This window comes from Phascolarctos cinereus, unplaced genomic scaffold, assembly GCF_003287225.1.
Source record: "Phascolarctos cinereus isolate Bilbo 61053 unplaced genomic scaffold, phaCin_HiC Scaffold_4;HRSCAF=312, whole genome shotgun sequence".
In the NCBI taxonomy this organism is placed as follows: domain Eukaryota; kingdom Metazoa; phylum Chordata; class Mammalia; order Diprotodontia; family Phascolarctidae; genus Phascolarctos; species Phascolarctos cinereus.
Genome location: NW_027555847.1, coordinates 672,461,617 through 672,483,303, shown reverse-complemented (window position 1 = coordinate 672,483,303; position 21,687 = coordinate 672,461,617). Strand labels below are relative to the sequence as shown.

At 44.2% G+C, this 21,687-nt stretch overlaps 1 protein-coding gene across 1 annotated transcript in view; it reads left to right on the top strand.

Annotated features, from left to right (window-relative positions):
- TMEM259 (transmembrane protein 259) overlaps positions 1-21,687 on the top strand; it is a 57,519-nt gene that overhangs the window by 33,011 nt on the left and 2,821 nt on the right. Inside the window, 8 exon segments of the mRNA XM_020969233.2 lie at positions 6,756-6,866; positions 15,321-15,443; positions 16,267-16,367; positions 18,763-18,820; positions 19,207-19,290; positions 19,793-19,925; positions 20,292-20,391; positions 21,506-21,687. Of these exon segments, the coding sequence (XP_020824892.1) occupies positions 6,756-6,866; positions 15,321-15,443; positions 16,267-16,367; positions 18,763-18,820; positions 19,207-19,290; positions 19,793-19,925; positions 20,292-20,391; positions 21,506-21,687 (892 nt within the window).

Below are 21,687 nucleotides of genomic sequence, written 5' to 3'. Positions count from 1 at the left end.
CTGCATTCAGATCATGAATGTTGTTGTTATCAGTGACCTTTGAGCAAATTACTTAAGTCCCTGTGCTTCAGTTTCCTTATCTATATAGGAATTGGACTGGAAGACCTTTAAGATACCCTCCAGGCCTAAATCTACATTCTTATGAGCCTTTTTCCCCCATTCCTAAAAGCAAGTACTGATCCAGCTGGCTAACTAGAATGAGCTGGCCTGACTGTAACCATCCACAGCCCAAAGTAGCCTGACAGAAAGTGACTACATTTGAACAGGGAAGAAAGCAGTAGCATTTCCTTCAAGGTTTCAAAGACCAGTCTAACTTATCAGGATCCACAGGATACTGTTTCCTTCTGGCTTACAAAGCCCATTTCCTGGTTTGTGTAGAAAAGGTGGGTGGGGGTCCAGAAATGTCCAGCGTCTACCATTAACTAGAACGGTGTTCACTCAAACCCCTCGTAAGCTGGAGTTTTGTATACTGTTACTTACAGAGCAGTACAACGAAAATTTTAAGTGCCTCATCTGTTTAGAGTCTAGTGTTAGCCTGGCTGTGCAGTTTAGATTTAGGGTGCTTACCTGCTAGTAGCAGGTACACTTGAAGTTTTAATACTTAGTATTACCTCATTGCACTCAGAATCCTCCATGAGGGCAGAAGAGAGAAGGTTCCTGGCCACAGAGGATAAAGTGCTGCTGGACTTGGAAGACCTGTGTTTAAACTATGACTCTGTAAGCCCACACAAAGGCCATGGAATCTCTCATAGCCTCAGTTGTCTCATCTGTAAAATAGGGATAATACCTATAGTTGCTACTTTACAAAGTGGTTGTGAGGCACAAATGAACAAGTTAAGGTTAAGCTCTTCACCGCTAACCTCACCACCTGCTGCTTAACTCAAGTGTTGATTGACTGCCCCCTCAACTTCTTCCCTGTGGTGGCAGGTTTGGAGGGCAGAGTACCAAATTCCTCCCATGGTTGTCCTTTATAGAGGGCTAAAACTGGACTCTCAGCTCACTCTTCTTTGTATCTGGTGATCTGCCTGATTTCAGCTGCAGAGACTGTGATGCCTTCCTGGTGTCCAGTTCTCCTCCCACCCTCTTCTCTACCTTTGGATTGTAAATTCCTGGAGGGCAGGAACTGTCTTTTTATAAATCGTATCCCCAAGCACTTGTCACAGTATATGGCACATAGTAGGCGCTTAATAAATATTTATTGGATTGGATGATTAGATTAGGATGGGAAAGCCTGAAGGGTGTCTAGCTGGTAAGGAGAACCTCTGCTCACTAGGGTGATAGCAGTGGGAAAAGAGAGGGAGAGGACGGATGTCTGGGATTGGCTACAAACATGACTTGTGTTTCACCAAGCCCTCAGATTGAGAGAATTTACTTCAACCTGACAAACTTTTGTTAGTGCACCTTTTATGTATAAGACACCAGACTAGGCTTTGGAGATACAAAGACTGAAATAAAACAGTCTCTACCCTCAAGGAGCTTATATTCTACTGGGAAGATACAGCTTGTACTCAGGGAAGTAAAGGCCAAGTTATGCAAAGAAGGGTTCTCTTTTCTAGTCTATACCACAGGTGAAGCGTAAGGAATCTGAGTGTAGTACAAATACTACTGGACTTAGTGAAGAGGGCCATTGCACATCAGAAACTTAATAAGCAAGTCAATCCCTGTTTCCTCAGTTGTAAAATAAAAGTTAGTTACTTGTATTTCTGTCCTCAGTAGGATTGCTTTGGAAGCTTCTGGGAAATGTGTGTGTGCATGTATACATATGCATATAAATATGGACATGTATATGCATATATATCATTATGTGTGTATGATTTTATTATCCCAGTCTCTGCCTTTACCATTGACAAGGAGCTGTGGTCAGCAGTGACAGAGGAGTCTTAGTCCAGGGTTAGAGCAGGCAGGGTTTTTGTATTTTGTGGTTGGGATCTAGTCTGAACCATGAAGAAGGAAGAATGTTTCATAGGAATGTAAATGTAGAGCCTGTACCAGATTGTGTGCCATCTTGGGGAGGGGGGTTGGGAGGAAGGGGGAGAAAAATTTTGCACTCAAAAGCATATGGAAGTGATTGTTGATAAATCAAAATAAATTAATAAAATAAAAAAAGGGAGGATTCTGATTTTTATAACCTACTACCACCACCCCAACATTGGAAATATGTCTTTCCTTTTATACTGACCTTGCTTCACATCTCGTTTATGTACTTTCCATGCTCTGATCTATATTACAATTGAGCTCTATGAAAACAGGTACTGTACTTGATTGGAAGTCAGGAGACCTCGGTTTGAATTCTTGGCCCCAGTGCTTGTGGGTCATGTCACCTTGGGAAAATACCTTGCCAGTCTGAACTTCAGTTTTTTAATCTGTAAAATTGGGTTGATAATCCTTACATTGTCTGTCTTACAACACTGCAAGCTGTTATATAAAGTCTGCCCTAACGTTGAAGGGGATGTAGATCAGCTTAGGAAAATCCATTTGTGGAACACCTTACATCCTTTTCAGTGCTTTTCTGCCTATTCCAGCACGTGACTTTTCATTGCAAATGGAGAAGTGTGTTTAAGCTCTGTTACTCTGAGGATGAATTGACACTGTGCTCGGTAGGATTATGGTTCAGCCCGGGCCCCAGGAGCACAGACTTAACTGAATTGGGAGAGAAGTCCTTTAAACTCATATCTTCCTTTTATTTTTCCCCTCATGTCTTCCTTTTCCATATGTATTTTGTTGGCCTCTTGTTGACCAGATATTCTCTTTCCCCCTTTCTCCCTAGCCCCAAAGCATAGCCTCCCCACTTTAGGCTTAGTGCAGAAAAAGGAGGAATAAGTGAATTCTTGTGAAGCAGATGTCTTCACTGGATAGGGCTGATATCTGCAAAGCAGATCACTCCAGTGCAGAGTTATAGTAAGCCTTTTGCAAGAGATCTGGGTTTGGGCCCAGCGGTGGTCTTGACGCTGTGACCGTGAGCAGGTCCCTTCCCCTCTGTAGGCTTCTAATAATGGCTATTTGAAGTTTTAGGAATAATTGTTCGTTTTGGGGGCTTGTTTGTTTGCTTTTTTTGATACCACAGATATTGCCTGATAATTCTTCTCCCTTCCTTCCCCCAAAGAAAAACAAGTAAACAAAACCGACCACAATAGCAACAGTCTTAACAACGTACAACAGTATTCAACCCCTGCAGATCCCCCACCTCTGCCAAGAGAATGGAATAGTATTTCCTCATCTGTCTTTTGGAGCCAGTGTTGTTTCCTACCTTTAATTTGAGTTCATCTGCCTTTTAGTGTCGCTTCACATTTATTTACGTCATTGTAGTCATTGTGTGCGCTGTTCTCATTCTGTTTACTTCATTCTGCATTAGTTCATGTTTTTTCTGAATTTTATATATTTGTTATTTCTTATGGTGTAATAGTATTCCTTTATATTTATATACCATAGTTTGTTGACTTGGCTCTAATTCTTTATATCCTTATCTTGCTCTGGCTGGAAGTACATGGGCCCAGTCTTACTCCGATTAGCCTGGGAACTTTGACTAGTTTGATTTCAGACCCTGACCAGTTAGCTCATCCCCAGCCAAACTCTTGTGGTGTGGTGAGCTCCTGAGAACTCACCATATTATTAATGTTTTGTTTTCCTTTTTTTCTTAGGCATTTGGGGTTAAGTGACTTGCCTGGGGTCACACAGCTAGTAAGTGTCAAGTGTTTGGTCTGAGGCCGGATTTGAACTCAGGTCCTCCTTACTTCAAGGCTAGTGCTCTATCCACTGAGCCACCTAGTTACCCCACACCATATTAATGTTGAACTGAGTACAGACAACCCATCACCTTAGCCACTGTCACTCAGAACTCCCGAGCTCAAGAGAGCTCACACCTCTGCCTCTCTAGTAGTTGGAGTTATAGGGATTTATTTTTAAATAAACCTGGTCTCCCATTTAAATTTGTTGTACAGAAATGACAATCTCCAGGGGTCTACCCACATGCAGGTTGTGCATAAACGTTTACAGTTACTCCAAGCAGACTGGCACAGATCTTGGATCTTGCAGACTTAGAGTGTATATGTTAACTGTGCAAGTAGGATTAATGGCTCCAAGTCATCTGGTGAAGGAGTAATGTCCAGAAAACTTCTAGGAGGAGGAATACAAGAAATCTTAGCCCCAGGCATTGAGGAGAGCCAATATGCCATAGTGACCAGAGTACTGGCTTTGGAGACCGAGGACCAGGTTCAAGTACTGTTTTGCTTTTCTTAATCTGTCCTACCCATTGCTCTTCCTCCTACGTTTAACCGCAACAACTGAAAAATAAAACCCTTATTATAAACATAGATAGACCAAAAAACAAGATATCACAAAAATGTGTATCTCTGCGAGTTTTAAGTTCATCACCTCTCTGGCAGGAGTTGAGTGGCCTATTTCATCTGTCTTCTGGACTTGAGGTTTATTGTTGCATAAATCAAATCTGGTTATAAAGTCTTTTAAAAAATTTTTCCTCTATAATGTTGTACAGATTGTTGTTCTCGTTATGCCCACTTGCCTGGATATCAGTTTATAAGGTCTTCCCATTTTCCTCAGAAACGATCCTGTTTTGTCATTTCTTATGGCACAATAATATTTTATTGCGTCCATGGACCATTACTTGTTTAGCCATTTTGCTCCAAGGGTTACTTCCTTAGTTTCCAATTGTAGGCAACTATAAATAGAACTGCTGTAAATATCTTTATACGTATAAGGCCTTTTCCCCTTTCCTTGAGCAGTTTGGGGTATAGTCCTGAGTGGTGGTCTATAGCTGGATCACAGTTTGGTATGACCTTCTGGACTTAATTGCAAATTGCTTTCCAAAATAGCTGGATCAGTTCACAGCTTTATTAGCAGTGCACCCAGTGTGCTTGTTTTCCCACAGCCTCTTCAACATGTGTTAGTTTTTCCTTTTGTCATTTTTGCCAGTCTGATTGATAGGTATAAGATGGATCCAACTTCAAAATTGCTTTAATTTTCATTTCTCTAGAGAAATTATTAGTCATTTAGAACATTTTTCGTATGGCTACTGATAGCTTAGATGTCTTCCTTTGAAAACTGCCTGTTGTATCTTTTGACCGTTTAGCTGTTGGGGGATGGCTGTTAAGTTTTGTAAATTTGAATTCATTCCCTCTTGGATATGAGACCTTTATCAGAAAAACTTGCTGTAGAGGTTGTTCCCATTTATCTGTTTGTCTTCTCATTTTAACTACATTAAGTTTGTGCAGCTAGATGGTGCAGTGGATAGAGTGCTGGACCTGGAGTCGAGAAGATTTATCTTCCTGAGTTCAAATGTGGCCTCAGACATGTATCAGCTGTGTGACACTGGGCATGTCACTCATCCTGTGTGCCTAAGTTCTTCATCTGTAAAATGAGCTGGAGTAGGAAGTGGCAAACCAGTCCAGTATCTTTGCCTAGAACATCCCGAACGGGGTCATCAAGAGTTGGACTCTTTTTTCATTTTTCGTGACTGAAAAATGACTGAACAACAAATTTGAGCAGAAATTTCTTAATTTTATATAATCAAAACTGTCCATTTTATCATGTGTGATCTTCTCACTTGTGTAATAATCAGCTCTTCTCTTATCCATAATTTCTTCCTTGTTCCTCTACTTTGTTTATGATATGACCTTTTATATGTATTACGTATCTATTTGGAGTTTATCTTTGTATCTGACATGAGGCTTGGTTTGAACCTAACAATTTTTGTCAAACATTGAGCCCTTCTCCCTGCAACTTGGGGTTTTAAGGTTTATCAGTTTCAGTGCTGCTGTTTGTTGCTTCTGTGTGTTGTGTACCAAATCTCTTTCAGTGATTGACTTCTCTGTTTTTTAACCAGCACCAAATTGGTTTTAAAAACTACTACTTTGTGGTATAATTTGTGATCAGGTACTGATAATCTCCTTTCCTTCCCACTTTTTTCCATTATTACCCTTGAGATTCTCTACCTTTCTTTTTTTTCTATATGAATTTTGTTGGGTTTTTTCTAGCTACGTAAAATATATCTTTAGTAGTTTAATTGATATAACACTGAATATTAATTAGTATAGGTAATATTGTCATTTTTGTTAAATTAGTTCAACCTACCCATGAGCAGTTAATACTTCTTTGATTATTTAGGTCCGGCTTTATTTCTACAGTGTTTCATAATTGGATTCATAAAGTTCTTTGAGCGCATCTTGAAAAATACACTCCCAAGTATCTTATAGCTTCTATAGTTATTTTGAATGCAGTTTCTCTTTCTAGCTCTTCCTGCTGGGTTTTGTTGTTAACAGAAATGCTGATGATTTGTGTGGATTTATTTTGTATCCTGCAGCTTTGCTGAATTTATTGTTTCAATTAATTGTTGGTTAATGCTTCAGGATTTCTAAATAAATCATATCATCTGCAAAAAGTAGTAATTTCATTTCCTCTTTGCCGTGCGTATTCCCTCGATTTCTCTTTCTTGTCTTACTGCTACAGCTAGCATTTCTAGCACTATGTTAAATAGCGGTAATAATGGGAATCTTTGCAGTTGTTTTCAAGTTCTAGCTCTGCTTTTTACTAGTTATAATCCCCTCTGGACCTCTGTCTTTCTCTGTAAAGTGAAGAATTGGATGGGATACTTAAAGCACCTTTCAGCTCTCAATTCTGTGGTTTTGTTCCTTGTCGTGTTGCTTTAACTTCTTTCAGACTGGGGGGGGGTATCTAAGGAAACTGGAATTTCATCTTTTCCACCTCAAATGCTTATCTCTCTTTCCCTTGTTCTCTTCTAGTATGGCCCCAAGAAGAGTACATAGTGGAGTACTCCCTGGAGTATGGGTTTTTACGATTGTCTCAGAGCACTCGGCAGCGCCTCAGCATCCCGGTCATGGTGGTGACGCTGGGTAAGTGGAGCCCCCGTTGGAGCCTCCACAGGACATCTGACACCAGCCCATTTTCAGAAGGACGAGATTGTTTACATGCTTAGAGCCAAGACTAAACTCTCCCTTTGTGGAATTGGGCAGATCAGTTCTTCTTTGGATCGTTTTCCCATATTCAGAAGGAAGGAGTTGGCTAGATGCTATGTGAGGTTCCCTCTAGCTTTGATAGCTGTGTTCTGTGATCCTTGAAGAGAAGTCTTCGAGGTAGCTTTAAAGTAGTTTTCAAGCTGTCATGGAGAAGAGGAGTGAAATTTAGGCTAGTTGGCCCTAGCTGCAGCAATGGGACCACTGAGGGGAAGTGACCCAGGGAGACCATTTAGTTCGGTGTGAAAGAAAACCTACAGGGAATTGGATCACTTCTCAGTCAGAGAGGCTTAGACTGCTTCGGGAGGTCAGTAAGTTCCTTATAGTTCTACTTACAGGGACTAGATGACTCTGGGGGATTTTGTAAAGGCAGCATGTTAGAGTGCAGAGAGTGCTGAGTGTTTGAATCCCACTTCTGACCCTTGGGAACTGTGTAACTGTAGGCCTGTCACTTAATATCTCTGAGCCTTGGTTTCCTCAAAGGGTTGTAATAAGGATTACATAATGAGATGTTTGTAAAGTGCTTTGCAAACAATTAAAGTTCCATAAAAATGTCAGTCATTATTAATATAAAGGGAATTTTGCTTGAGTATGAGTTGGTCTAGATAAGAGGTGTCAGTCACACGGTCCAAACCATATTAAAATGTAATTGGGAAATGTTTAACAAAATAAATAAAAATACAGTACAACATCAATAATGTTAATTTGTGGCTTTTCAAATCAAAGGACATGATACCACCAATCTGTCTTTTTATTTTCAAAGATCTTCCCTTTATTTCCAGTGTTCTTCCGGGTTAGAGTGCCAATAAGGGGCCTCCCTTGCTCATATTCCATTTTCAGACTCCCCAGAAGGCCAGGAAATCCTGAACTGTCAGGAACAACCTTGTGTATTTTCCCTTGCCCTCTGGTTTTATTTGTGATCCAGAGAGCTTGTGGGCTCCTGGGCTCTGGATCCAGCCCCTGTTCCTTCAGGTTTTGAGTTTTCAGTTTTTGATGAGGTAAGAGCCAAAGACTGTAATCTACTCTGGTGCCTCCTCATGGTTTTTCAGAGGCATTGTTGGTAGTAGAAGTGTTGGGGGGGGGGGGGAAGGACTCTAGCAGGCTCTATAAGCCAAAAAGTCTGGGTGAGGAACTGTTTATCCATCTAAGGACCTGCCCAGCTAAGTTTAGAGAGCTTATCCATCACCCAGGCATCTCAGTTCAATCCAGCAAGGATTTGTGGAAAGCCTAGTGTGTTCTAGGTTCTGTGCCAGGTACTGAGGATACAGAGATACAAATGAAATAAACCCTGACCTCAAGGAGCTTGTATTCTACCAGGGTGACACAGCGTGCATAGATGTGTAAGTACAAATAATATAATGTAATTTCAAGAAGTAGGGAGTAACACTCTCTACTAGTGGAGATATCAGGAAGCGCCTTTTGATATTAGGGGGCACCTGAACTGTCTTTTGAAAGCATTTTAAGCAGTGAAGGTAAAGATAAAGTGCATTTCACTCATGGGGGCCCCGCTGTGTGTGCAAAGGCAGGCTTCAAAGGTGGGAGACAGAATATTGTGTATGTAGTAAAATGAAATGTGACTGGAAAAGGGAGGTGGGAGAGAGATTATGGATGGCTTTAAAGGCCAATCTTAAGGATTTTGTATTTTGTTGTAGCAGTAGTAGAGTGCTGTTGGTTTTTGAGGTGATGGTAGGGTGTGTTGGGGGTGTGACATGGTATCAGGTGTTTGTTACATTATGTTGCCATTGTGTCATGTTATTATAATATTTATTTGGAAACTATATGGAGGACAAATTTGCAAGGGAAGACACTGGAGACAGAGAACACAATTAGAAAGGCTGTTGCAATAGTTCATATGAGAGGGGAATGAGGGCCTGAACTTGGAGAGAAGCTATTAAAGTAGAGAGAAGACACAGAGGCAGAAGTACTGTGGGAGAATAACTGATAGCGTAAAGGGAGTGAGGGAGAATGAAGAGTCAAGTATGAGTTTCAGACTACTTTGATCAGAAGAGTGGTGGAGAATCTGACAGAAACGGCTAAGTTTGGAGGAGGACCAGATTTGGGGAAATTAGCTTTCATGTGCAAGATGGCAATTTAAAAAAATTTTTTTAAACTATGGCAACCCTGAATACCAGGCCATGGGTGGTTGCTGTCTGCATCAGTGGAAGAAATACTTAGACCCCACAAAGTCATGGCTCTTTGAAGTATCAGACACCAGTAATCACAGCAGTGATCATAGCTGACTTATAATGCTATTTTTTTTTTAGGCAGTTGGGGTTAAGTGACTTGCCCAGAGTCACACAGCTAGTAAGTGTTATATGTCTGAGACAGGATTTGAACTCAGGTCCTCCTCACTCTAGGGCTGGTGCTCTATCCACTGCACTACCTAGCTGCCCCAACTTATAATGCTTTAAAAGTTTGCACAATGTTTTACGTACATTTTCTCACTGGAACCTCTGTATCCTTGGAAGAGTAGGCACTATAATCCTCGTTTTATGGTTAAAAACAGAGGTTCAGAGAGTTTATATGATTTGCTTACAGTCCTATAAATAGCTGGCTTCCCAGTCTTTCTGACTCCAAGACCAACACTCTGTTACATCAGATTGCCTCTCAAGGCCTCTTTTATTGCCTCGTGCTATGGATATGTCCACAAGTTCTGCTCAGGACTTTGAGCATAGGTCCTTTCCTGTGTGTCTGTTGCCTGACAACCAGCTGCTTAGGTTATTATCGTGAACCTGGCTAGTACCTGTGAATTGTTTTGATTGTAGCTACTCACAAAGACCATCTGTTTATGCTGTGTGGAGAGTTGGGGTCGATGTCAGTAGAGAACAGATCCAGACCGATGGAATCACAGCTGAGAACCTTTTTAATAAGGGCATACTAAAGAGAAGGGGGCTTGCACACCACTGCTGACATTTTCCGTGCCTGGAGGTTAGAGTCTCAAAATCCTGTGGCTCAATTTTTGCAGAACCCATTTGGAAATGAGCAGATTCAGGACAGGGAAAGTGTCATCAGATATTTGAAAGGCTGGGGCTGACTGTGGAAGCAGAATTAGTCTTTCCCATGTGACCCTGGAGGGCAAAGCTAGGAACAGTAATGAGAAGTTGCAAAGAGTCAGTTTCAGTTTGATGTAAGGATAAGCTTCCTAACAGCTGTCCCGAAGTGCAGTGGTCTGCCTCCCTTCTTGGAGGCCTTCAGGCAGAGGACGGGGGACAACTTGTAGAGGAGAAGGGGTAAGAGTTGGACTAGATGATCGTGTGGCCCTGGGCAAGTCACTTAATCTTGTTTACCTCAGTTTCCTTGTCTGTAAAATGAGCTGGAAAAGGAAACGTCAAACCACCCCAGTATCTTCGCCAAGAAAACCCAAAAAATGAGGTTATGAGGAGTCAGACATGACACAGCAGCAAGCCAGCATGGGTTAATCAAGACCAGTCATGACATTTTGTATTATTACAAATACCTTGAAACTGCACTGAGACTTTTGGGTTACCCTGTATGTACGTGTTGTCTCCTCTGTTAGAATGTAAACTCCTTGAGGGCAGGGGCTGTTTCGCTTTGTCTTTGCATCCCCAGCATCTGGCACAGTGTCGAGCACATAGTGAAGTCAAGAATGCTTATCGACTGATGCTGCTGCTGTTCAGTCACGTCCGATTCTTTGTGACCCTGTGGACCATAGTGTGCCAGAGTTGTCCGTGGGGTTTTCTTGGCAAAGTTACTGGGTAGTTTGCCATTTCCTTCTTTCGGGGGATTAAGGCAAATGGAGGTTAAATGACTTGCCTGGGGTCACACAACTAGTAATGGTTGAGGCTGGATTTGAACTAAGATCTTCTTGAGTCCAGGCCCTGCTCTCTATCCACTGAGCCATTTAGCTGCCCCTTCTTGATTGGCAGTTAACCTCCCTTTCTTGTTAAGCTGGGATATCAGGAGAACTCTAGAGCTAGAGTATTCCCAGATTTTTTAGCAAAATATCTGATAAAGCTGCTTGCATTTTTTTTTCTGTAAAAGGTGAAGAAATGTGCAGTAGATAGTGATAGAGTTGTAGTTGGATTCAAAGGTGATGTGAGTGGCCAGCCTTGAAGTATAATCGTTGATGATTCAGTGTCTGTTTGGAAGTTCTCTAGTGGAGTGCTCCAAAGAGTTCTTCTGGGCCCTGTACTGACATATTTTTTGGAGAGTTTTTTCCCCCCTAATTACATGTAAAAAGAATTTTTAACATTGGTTTTTTAAAATTGATAAATTTCAAATTCTCACCCTCTGTTCTGCTCAACCCCCGTTGAGAAGGCAAGCAGTTTGATATAGGTTACATATGTTGCACTGACATGTTTTATCAGTGGCTTGGCTAAAGATGCAGGTAGAAAATTATCAGATAACAAAAAGCCAGGGGAAAGATAGCTAACACCAAATAACAGAGTTGAGTTGGGATTCAAAAAGACCCTGATAAGCTAAAATATTGGGCCAAATCTAATAAGATGAAATTTAATAAGGAAAAATATGAGATTTTACATTTGGGATAAAAAATGAACTTCAGAAATTCAGCTTAAATGCAAGATGAGTGGGGGGGGCAGTTGGCACATCTGAAGAGCTGAGGATTTTAAATGAATTGCATCCTCAATATGAATCAGCACTGTGCTAGCGGTCAAGAAAGCTAATCTTGGACCGTACTTTGGAAGGCTTACTGTCCAGGTCTTGGGGAACGATAGTCTAATAGTCTGCATTAGGATATAGCTATAGCTATCTTCTGATACTTCAAGGATGGGGATGGCCGGGGACTTTAGGGGAAGATGTGTAAGAGCTGCTGCTGAGAGCTTGAGAGGGTTTTTCAGGGAAGAATAAAAGGATTGTAACTATAGAGATGATTAAATGGCCATGCTAAAGGACCAAACAAAAGTTAGCATCACTTAAGGCTGCTCAGACTTTTCCCTGTCTGCTAAAACCATATCCCTGCTTACCTAAGCTCTCCCCACAAAACTAGAGGTAGGAGCAGTGGCTGGGTGGAGTGTCAAAGAGACAAGTTTACATTTGATAAGAGGAAAGACTTCTTAACAGTTAGAGCTTTCCAAGAGTGGGGTGGTCTGCCTGAGGAGATGGTGGGTTCCTCCTCTCTTGAAGGCACGGCAAAGGCTGGATGGCCACTTGTCAGGCATGTTTTTCGGGAGATCCTTGTTTAGATCTCTGTTGGTCTAGATAGTTGGCTGCTTGGAGACCAATTCTGCCTCTTCACGGAAAAAGGTTCTGTAGCATCTGCTTTGTGCAGTAACTTCTAGACCACTTGGCAGAGATAGCTTAGGTTCTAAAATACACATAAAGCAGAAAGCCATGTTGAGCTAGATTTTTTGGAAATAGCTCTATAAGGTTTACAAAATTCCTTCCTTACAGTAACCTTGGGAGGCAGGCAATGCAAGGATTATTTCTCCCTCTTAACAGATGAGGAAACTGAGGTTTACAAATGATAAAAGAGTTGGATGTATACACACACACACACACACTACATAAATGTTGCATTCTGAGTCTTTCACCTTTGTCAGAAGGTGGGAAAATATGTTTCATCAATAGTTCTCTGAAATTTTCAAGGTTGTCTCTGTCTTTACAATTTTATTGTCATTGTATAAATTGTTCTCTTGGTTCTGTTCACTTCACTCTGCGTCATTTCATACAAGTCTTTTTATTTGTTCATTCTTTCAGACTACTTCCTGACCTTAAACTTGTTGTTAGGACTTGGCTCTGCATACTTGTGGAGGAGGGAAGGTTTGGGCTGGTCCTGCTGATGCTTTCTTGGGAGTATTGAGTATTATACTCCCCCAGAATCTCAGTGACAGCTCAGGCTGTGGACCTATAAGCCTTCGGTGCTCCCAAAGTGAGCTGATCTAGGAAAAGTCTGATTGCTGCCCTCTGTAGTCTGAACTCTACTAGTTCTTGCTCTGGGTTTGGGTCTGCTGCAGTCAGCCAACTGGAAGTACTGTGAGAGAAGTGGGCTAGGATTCTTGCCATGGTTATTCCTTTGCAGGCTTTAGTTGGGCTTGAAGTTAGAGCTGGGATCCCACTGTGCTTCTGGGGGTCTAAGCTACACCCCTGCTGCTGCCCTCTTGATACACAGCATAGGGCTCCTTACACTAGAATGTTGTTCTACCCCTACCCTGCATGCAGGTCTCCTTCTTAGAGCCACCCTGAGTCTATGGCCCTGAACTGGGTAGTGAGTGACAAGGCTGCCAGTTAACACCCATTGAGCTGAGGGGCCCTGTGTGTGTCTGAGAACTCCTCTTGCTCTGGTGCACAGTCTCTCCCTGGGCTGGACTGCTCTGCGTGTCTGATTGTGGCCAGGAGCTATCCTTAGTGTTCACAGACTCTCTGTCTATCTCCCTTTCTGTAACGGCCTTCACTGGACGTGTGACTCACATTGACTCCTTTCTGATTTTCCCATCAGCATTCAGTCTGGTGCATTTTCCAGATCCGCTTGGAGGATCTGTATTTCTTGCTGCTATTCCACCATATTGCTTCCACTTAGCACCCTACCCCTTGCCCTCTACTAACCTCGTCTTTAAAAACTCTCCAGTTTATGTGATTATCTCATAACACTTCTTTTCACTGCTCAGTCTCCTGAGTTCCCTACTCTTTTTTTTTTATATCTTCTTTTTACATCTTATCTACAAAATCTGGTGGCCTTTCTTGGTCATCATACCTCTTGACCTCTGCAGCTATTAGGACTGTTGGCCAACCCCTTCTGTCTTGGCTTCCATGACACTTTTTTTCTCATGCCTACTGCCTGACTTTTCCTTCTGTCTCCTTCAGACCACTCAACTTCCACTTTTGTGTGGTTAGAACCCAGGCCTCCTTTCCTTTGTGTTTACACTGTCTCAGTGACCTCGTCTGCTCCTCTATGTTAAATTTTCTGTGCAAATTACTCCATTTCCAGAGAGATGCTATCCACATCTGTACATCCTGCCAAGTCTCTCCTGCACACCAGGCCTAGATTTCCAACTAAATGTACCATGGGAATTTCAAATTCAGCATATCCAAAACCAAACTCCTTATCTTCCTTCCCTAAGCCTGTCTCTCCAAACATCCCTACTTCTATTGTGGCCTATACCTGGATATACCTCCAGCCTTACTTTCTAGCCTTAGTTCATATTATTTCCCTTCCTGTTCCCTGTTCTAGCCTAACTGGAGTACTGCCTGTTTCCAAAACTGAATATTCCCTTTCTCCCCTCTTTGTATTTGCACAAAGTATTCCTTGTGTCTATAATATACACACTCTCTTCATCTCAGCCTTTCAGAATATTTATCTTTCTCGCAGGCTGCTGCCTCCTCTAGAAATTATTCCCTTAGTCATTGACTACTGGATGAATTACTAGATTATAATGTCACTCCAGAGTCACGTGAGTGATCTCCCTTGTCTTAGCTCTCATTCCTCCTCCCCCTAAAAAAAAAAAAAGAAAAAGAACAAAAACCCGCATACACCTCTTTATGGGCTTGTACATTGTCAGAGTTGAAAGAACTTTAGAGACTAGCTTGTCAGAGGCTTTCATTTTGTAGAAGCAGCCAGCTGAGGAGGAGAGGGAGAAGTGACTCCCCCAGGTACCCAGCAACTTTGTGGTAGAGGCAGGACATGTTCCCAGCTCTTCTGGCTCTCAAACCATTGTTCTCTCCACTTTCCCACGTGTTCCTGTGGGCGATCAGAACAGGACAGCTTGTTTCTTCAGTGGCCTGGCACTTTGGAATAGCTGTAGCTTCAGGAAAAGGCAGGGCACAGCGTCCAGAAAAGCACCTAGGAGGGCAGTGTGGGGGAAGCTGGAATGTTGTGTTCTAGGAGGCCCTAGGCCCAGACAGAAGGCCTGGTTCAGATTTTGACTCCTTCCCTCAACTACCAGAGGGCCTTGAACAAGTCTTTGAACCTCTCTAAGCCTGAGTCGTTTTCTTAATGACGCAGGCCTTAGGTATTACCTCACAGAGTTTTAATAAAATTTAAATGAGATGGCCTCTGTAAAGCCCCGTACAAATAGGAGCTAGGTTTGGGATTTAGGGCATGTGAAAAGTGAACAGCCCAGGAGTGAGGACATTCTCATCTGAATATGCCATTGAGTAGCTTGGTGTGACCTTAAGTCACTTGCTACCTCCGAGGATGTTTCCTCATCTGTGGAATGTGGCCCGTAACCTCTGCCTCCCTTGGAATTGGGAGGTGAAGTGGGGGGGGGGCACGGTTTATGTGCAAAGCACAATGGAAACCAGCAGTGGGAGGTACCATTTGTAGAGGCAGGTCTGAGGTTCTCCTGCCATGGAATGTTTGCTCCAGACTGACCTGGATTTTCAACTCATGGACATAGTTCTCTTCCTCCAATCTAGACCCTACGAGGGATCAGTGCTTTGGAGATCGATTTAGCCGTTTGCTCCTGGATGAATTCTTGGGTTATGATGATGTTTTGATGTCCAGCGTGAAAGCCCTGGCGGAAAACGAAGAGAACAAGGGTCAGTCGTCAGCCAGGGACCGGAAGGGCAGACAGAGCTCATGGGGGCGGTCTTCTGCAGGGGTGTGAGTGGGTGTGCATGTGCTCGCACGGGCACACGTACAGGCATGCATGTGTGCTGTAGCCCAAGAACAGCAGTGTAGTTTGGTGGGAAGATCTCTGGGTTGGGGGCTATGGAGGAGGGGTGGTCTTTGTCCTCAGGTCTGTAATTTTGAGCAAATAAGCTTCAACTTATTTATCTGTACAAAGGGAATCCCATTTGCACTTCCTGCCTGGAAAGGTTGTGCTATGAGGACGACTTCATAAGCTATATATATCATTTTGGAAATGTGAACTTTGATTATCTAAAAACCAGCAGCCTGGTTACATGAAGACACCGGCAGTGTCTTCTGTTTCTGGCATTGGCCCTGGTTTTAGTATACTGGACATGTCCTAGGGCTTAGAACCAAAGAGCCTGAGTTTTTAAGAAGGTCCAGCTCCTTGACTTACTTGTCATGTGACCACAGACACCGCTTTCTTGAGCCTCGTTTTCTGGGGATGAGACAGTGTGACCTAGGGAGTGAGCTGAGCTTACAGTCAAGGAAGCCCCTGGGCATTTCCCTAGAATTCGTCTACTAAGTCATGAGGGTGTCCTCTGCTTTGGTGGAGAGAGTTCCCACTTTAGGATTTCCCTACATTAATTGTGTAATATGACCATGATACACTCATTATCCTACCAAATGATTGTGAGTAAAGAGCTTTGCAAACCTTAAAATGAAGACAAATAAGCTATTGTTACTTTACCCACTGGAATTCTCTCTCCTGACTCTTCTTGTTTTCCATAGGTTTCCTGCGCAATGTTGTATCTGGGGAGCATTATCGCTTTGTCAGCATGTGGATGGCGAGAACTTCCTACCTGGCTGCCTTTGTCATTATGGTCATATTTGTAAGTGTGAGAAAAACTACATGGCTCGTTAATGCTTCACAAACCCAGACCTACAGCCTTTGGAGGCTTGGGCCAAAGACCCTGGTCTCTGCAAGGAATTGAAGGAAGACTAGAAAGCCCTGTACTAGGCAGGGGACATTGAGCAAGGACTGGAAAGGGCCTCCAAGATTGTTTAGAGGCGCAAATGGATGATAAAGGTGCAGAGCCTAAGGCATAGCTAGAAGAACCATCTGGACCAGTCATCGCTAGTGATCTGGAGAGAGGAAGAGCTTGTCTTGTTATAAGGAAAGCATCGCTTCTATAACTGTTCAGAAATGAAATGGGTGGATTTGATAGGCAGTGAGTTCCTTATGTAAGACATCTTCAAGCAGGCCTCTGCTGACTGCTTGTTGGAGACCTGAGTGGAGATTTTTGGTCAGCTAGGGGTTGAACTAAAGGTGGTTTTAGGTGGTTTCTACCTCTCAATTTGTGTGATCTTTCAAACTGGCCAGGCCAGAATTTAATTCTGACTCCGTGTCTTGTAGTGGGTCTGAGTCCCTGTCCCTGTTGTCCTTCCCCCCCTCCCCCATAAAGCGGATTGGTTGATGTCAGTGAGCTAAGAACTCTTCTAGCTCTGAAGTCCTGGGACTAGTAAATCCCTCTGGCAGTGAAGGTGAAGGATCAGGAGCTGAGAGATGATAAAACCCAGGGCAGTGGGCATAAAAGAGTTTACATGTAGTATAGGCACGCCCAGTCTGAATATTAGAAGACTGTGGTGCTCGTCACTGATTTTGATTACGAAGACTTAGATCTACAAAGGCTCACTGTCTAGTTCAACCTCTCCTGAAACCTAGAGAAATTCAGTGACTTGCTCAGAATTATACCTTACGTGGCAGAACTGGGATTCCGGATGAATGAATGAAAAAGTGTTTCTTAAATGCTGTGTGCCAGGCACTGGGCATACAAATGCAAGCAAGCAAAACAGTTCCTGTCCTCAAGGAGCTTATGTTCTAGTGGAGAAGACCAGTGTGACGCTCCTCTCACCATGCTACCAAATTTTACTTAAAAACTGTAAGTGCTGAATTGTCTTACTTTTTAGGCCTTCAGGATTTTAAAAGTCAGCTTCCAGTTTAGGTTGTGAGCAAGAAGAATTTAGGGAGCTCCTTTTTCAACAACCAGATGTCAAATTGCAACAGTTTGGTCTCACTGTGTGGAGCCTTAGGCCCACATTTCCTTTTATATTACTGTCATTTCTGGACACTTCCCATCTTCCATAATTGAACTTCCTTTGTGACAAAACCGTTAAAAACAGCTGATAAAATGACCTCCACTGTCTCAGTGTCACATTCTGCCTTTCGACCTCGACTCTTCCAATAGAAGGGGGAGGCGTGTTTCATTATTGGCTCTCTGCAATCATTACTGCTTTTTCAGTTTCTCAGGGTTGTTTCTTTCTAGTGATCTTTTCATTTATGTTGTATTTACCTATTTCTAGTAAAAGCTTCTGATCTACCAACAGAGGCGTCATGATCTTTTCAGAAAGAGGTTTTGTCCCCACTTAACTGTGCTCTAGTGACCTCCCTGTGAGAGGGAGGGTGGAGAGTAAGGGACTGGATCCCCAAACTGCTTGAGCTCTCCGGGTGCACGCATCATTGGTGCCTCGTGGGGAGTTGCCTGTCTTAACTGGGAAGCTGACATTTTTCCAATAGACCTACTGAACTGTTTCACCACTACTCTACCTCCCTAGTTGGGAATTCATGTTTTAATTTCCATACAGTTCCACAATAAGGCAAGGCTTCTAGGTTAATTAATTGACGTCTGCATGGATCACAAAAGTGCAAGCTTGCATCCATCATAATTGACTACCTTTCCACATTTGGAGAGGGCAGCATGTCAAAACACATGACTTCTTAATCTGAGTAGGATCTGTGAACTTTAAAAAACAATGGATTACTGTGTATTTCAGTATAATTTGTTTCCTTTGTAATTCTCCATATTTTATGTACTCAGATTAAGGATTATTTTGAGAAGGGATCTATGGGCTTTTACCAGACTGACTGCCAGACACAAAAAGGTTAAGAAGCCTTCCAGTGGTGGAAAGAGCCCTGTGCTTGGAGTTGAGCAAAACCTGGGTTTAAATCCTGGTTCTGACACTGACCGTTGCTGAGGCTCTTGTCCTCTTTGAACCTCAGTTCACTAACCTGGGAAATGGGAACAATAATATAGTTGCTACGTTGGGGTTGCTATTAAACTCAAAAATGATAATGCGCATAAAGCACCTCGAAAGCCAGAAAGGCTTCCTGTAAGTCACTTCTTAATTGCCTCCTGCTAGGGCCCAAGTCCGTCCGTTCTCCCTGATGCAGCTGTGCCCGTTGGTAGAGTGGTCAATAGCCTAACCTCTCCTGTCTTGTGATTGCAGACTCTGTCGGTCTCAATGCTCCTGCGGTATTCGCACCACCAGATTTTCGTCTTCATTGGTAAGTGTGACTCTACGGACATTTATTAAACACTACCGCATTCGAGGTTGTGATCCTAGGCACTTCTTGGTTATGTGAAAGAAGTCCCTTTAGTGAGGCCCATTGGATACCATACACAGTGGGCCCAGAGTGGTAGAGCTGGTCTTGCTGGTCCTGCTAGCCACCATTGGTTTGATTTTCCAAGAAGTTTCTTCACCCGCGGCAAACCAGCGCATGGCTTGTAAGCTGTCTTCAGCCACCTCCATGCTCTTGCCGCTCAGTTGCAGGTCCATTCCTCCCCTCCGCTCTGCGAGTCGTCGGCACTTCTTGCAGTCAGGCTCTGTTGTCGCCCCTTGTCTGGCCTCTCTGCTAAGTTAGGGGTTTTTCCTGCCCTTCTCATCTTGCAGTGGACCTCCTACAGATGTTGGAAATGAACATGACGATCGCCTTCCCCGCCGCGCCCTTGCTTACAGTGATTTTGGCTCTTGTCGGTAAGTGTGGCAGCCCCGCACATTGTAGATGGGACAGCCAGAGCTTCTCCTGCTGCCCCCACGTCCCGTCCTGTCCCACGTCACTGAAGCCCACTTTACAGCTGCCGCGGTTGGTTAGCCAAGTTCAGCATAACCCCAGACATTACCCGCTCGTCCTTGGGGTTTGGAACGTAGATTGAGGATGTCTCTAACTCTCCAGAGTTAGCAAGTGCTCACGTTCTTCAGAGCTCGTCTCTCCAAGTGCCAGAGCTTGGAGGAAGCTATTTTTGGTTGGCCTTGGTGTAGAACTCAAAGCAGGGAGGAGAATAATTGAATCACAGGGACCTGAGCTGTTCTTGTGAGGGAGAAGAATGTGCAGACACTCATGAAATCATTTCCTAAAGCAGAGGAGGGCTAGGAGCACGCTTATTGAGGGGGTGCCGACCAAACGGTCCGTCTTGGGAGGTGCTTGGGGAGCCCAGAGTACGTTCTAGACACACTTGTTCCTCCTTGCTCCTGCCAGGTATGGAAGCCATCATGTCTGAATTCTTCAATGACACCACAACAGCGTTCTATATCATCCTCATCGTGTGGCTGGCTGACCAGTATGATGCCATCTGCTGCCACACCAACACCAGTAAGAGGCACTGGCTGAGGTAGGTGCCCTGCACTGGCCCCAGGACCAGGCACACCTGTGCGGGGAAAAGCCCCCATCCTGAAGGACACTGGGCTTCAGACTAAGCAAGGCTGAGGAGGAGGCCCTAGACCTTCCCTTTGCCGTGCCCTGCTCCTTGCAGGGCATAATGGACAGAGCGCTGGACCCCAAGGCAAGTGTCCTGGGCACTACTTAATGATAGCTGGGCATGTGGGACTCTATTCTAACTTCTCTCAGCCGTTTGTTGAGAGAAGGGATGTAAAGAGCACCCTGGGATAGACAGAGAGCACCTGCCAGTAAAGAGTGACTTCGCTTGTCCAGGAGCCACAGGCAGGCCCTCACTTGTCCTTTCTCTGTCTGGTTTCAGGTTCTTCTACTTGTACCACTTTGCCTTTTATGCCTATCACTACCGATTCAATGGCCAGTACAGCAGTTTGGCCCTGGTCACTTCTTGGCTCTTCATCCAGGTAACTTGGGCAGGGGATAAAGAAACATGACCACACAGGGCGAGGACTAGGCAAGCCGCCGCCGGCGCCCCCCCCCCCCAGCCCCTCTCCTCACCCTGTGTTTGGCCTCTGAAAGGCAATCTGTGGTTATAGAAGAGGATACTGGATTTGGAGTGGAGGACCTGGATTCAAATCCCAGCTCTGTTCTTCACTGGCTCTGTGACCTTAGACAAGTCATTTTAGGTTACCTCACCTGGCCTCAGTTTTTCCCTCTATAGATGAGGGGGCTGGACTCATCAGTAATGATCATTGTTTCTTCCAGCTCTCAACCCTAATATCTTAGGAATTTTGGACTCATGAGAGATTGGGCCAGATCACGTTTGGACAGTGTGCACATACAGGGTGTAGAGAATGTACGGGAAGGGGAAAGGGGGCCTGAGGCCGTGTGCTAGACACTGGAGGCACTGCTTTTTTTAGGGTGCCCCACCTCCGCTCTTAGACCCAGGGCCGTCACTTCAGGAAGAATTGAATGATCCTCTAGAAAGGGGAAAGGAAGGGACCAGAAAGCTCGCCCGTAAAGGAGGGGAGAGAGCCCTGAATCTCATGGCGAAGCAGTTGATGGGGAGCATTGGGACTTTTGAAGGAATCCCACTCGGTTTGGCATTAGGAACCCCCGGGAGAGGCTAATTGTGGCCCCGAGGCTTGCTCTGTGATGTGGCAAACTCCCTGGACTTCTCTGAGCCCGCGTGGTGGCGCCACCCTGCGCAGAGCCCTGGGTCTGGGGCCAGCAAGGCCTGAGCTCAGATCTCTGCCTAGCTGTGAGACCACTGCCTTCCTCAGTTTTCTCATCTGTAAAATGGGGAGATAATTGTAAAGTGCTTTGCAGTGCCTGGGTGGCTGTATTTGAAGACTTCTTCTGAAGGGGAATTGACTGCTTTTGAAGGCAGCCCCAGCGAGCCTCTGCTGGGCTCGCTCATCCCATAGTGTTTGTTCTGTGCTCATTGTGGACTCAAGGGGAGACTCGTGGGCCAGAATTTCCAGTTCTCATTTCCTTTTCTCCCAGTCCGGCGACAGCCCCCTATGATGTCATTTTGGGAGATAAGTCTGATTGTCTTGCTCCTCTGTTTCTTGACAGCATTCCATGATCTACTTTTTTCATCATTTTGAGTTGCCGGCCATCCTCCAGCAGATCCGCATTCAGGAGATGTTGTTGCAGAACCAGCAGATTGGCCAGGGCACGCAGACGGCCCTGCAGGACAATCTCAACAACAACACTGCAGGCGCAGCTGTGGCCCCTGGGAGCCCCGGGCCCTCTCT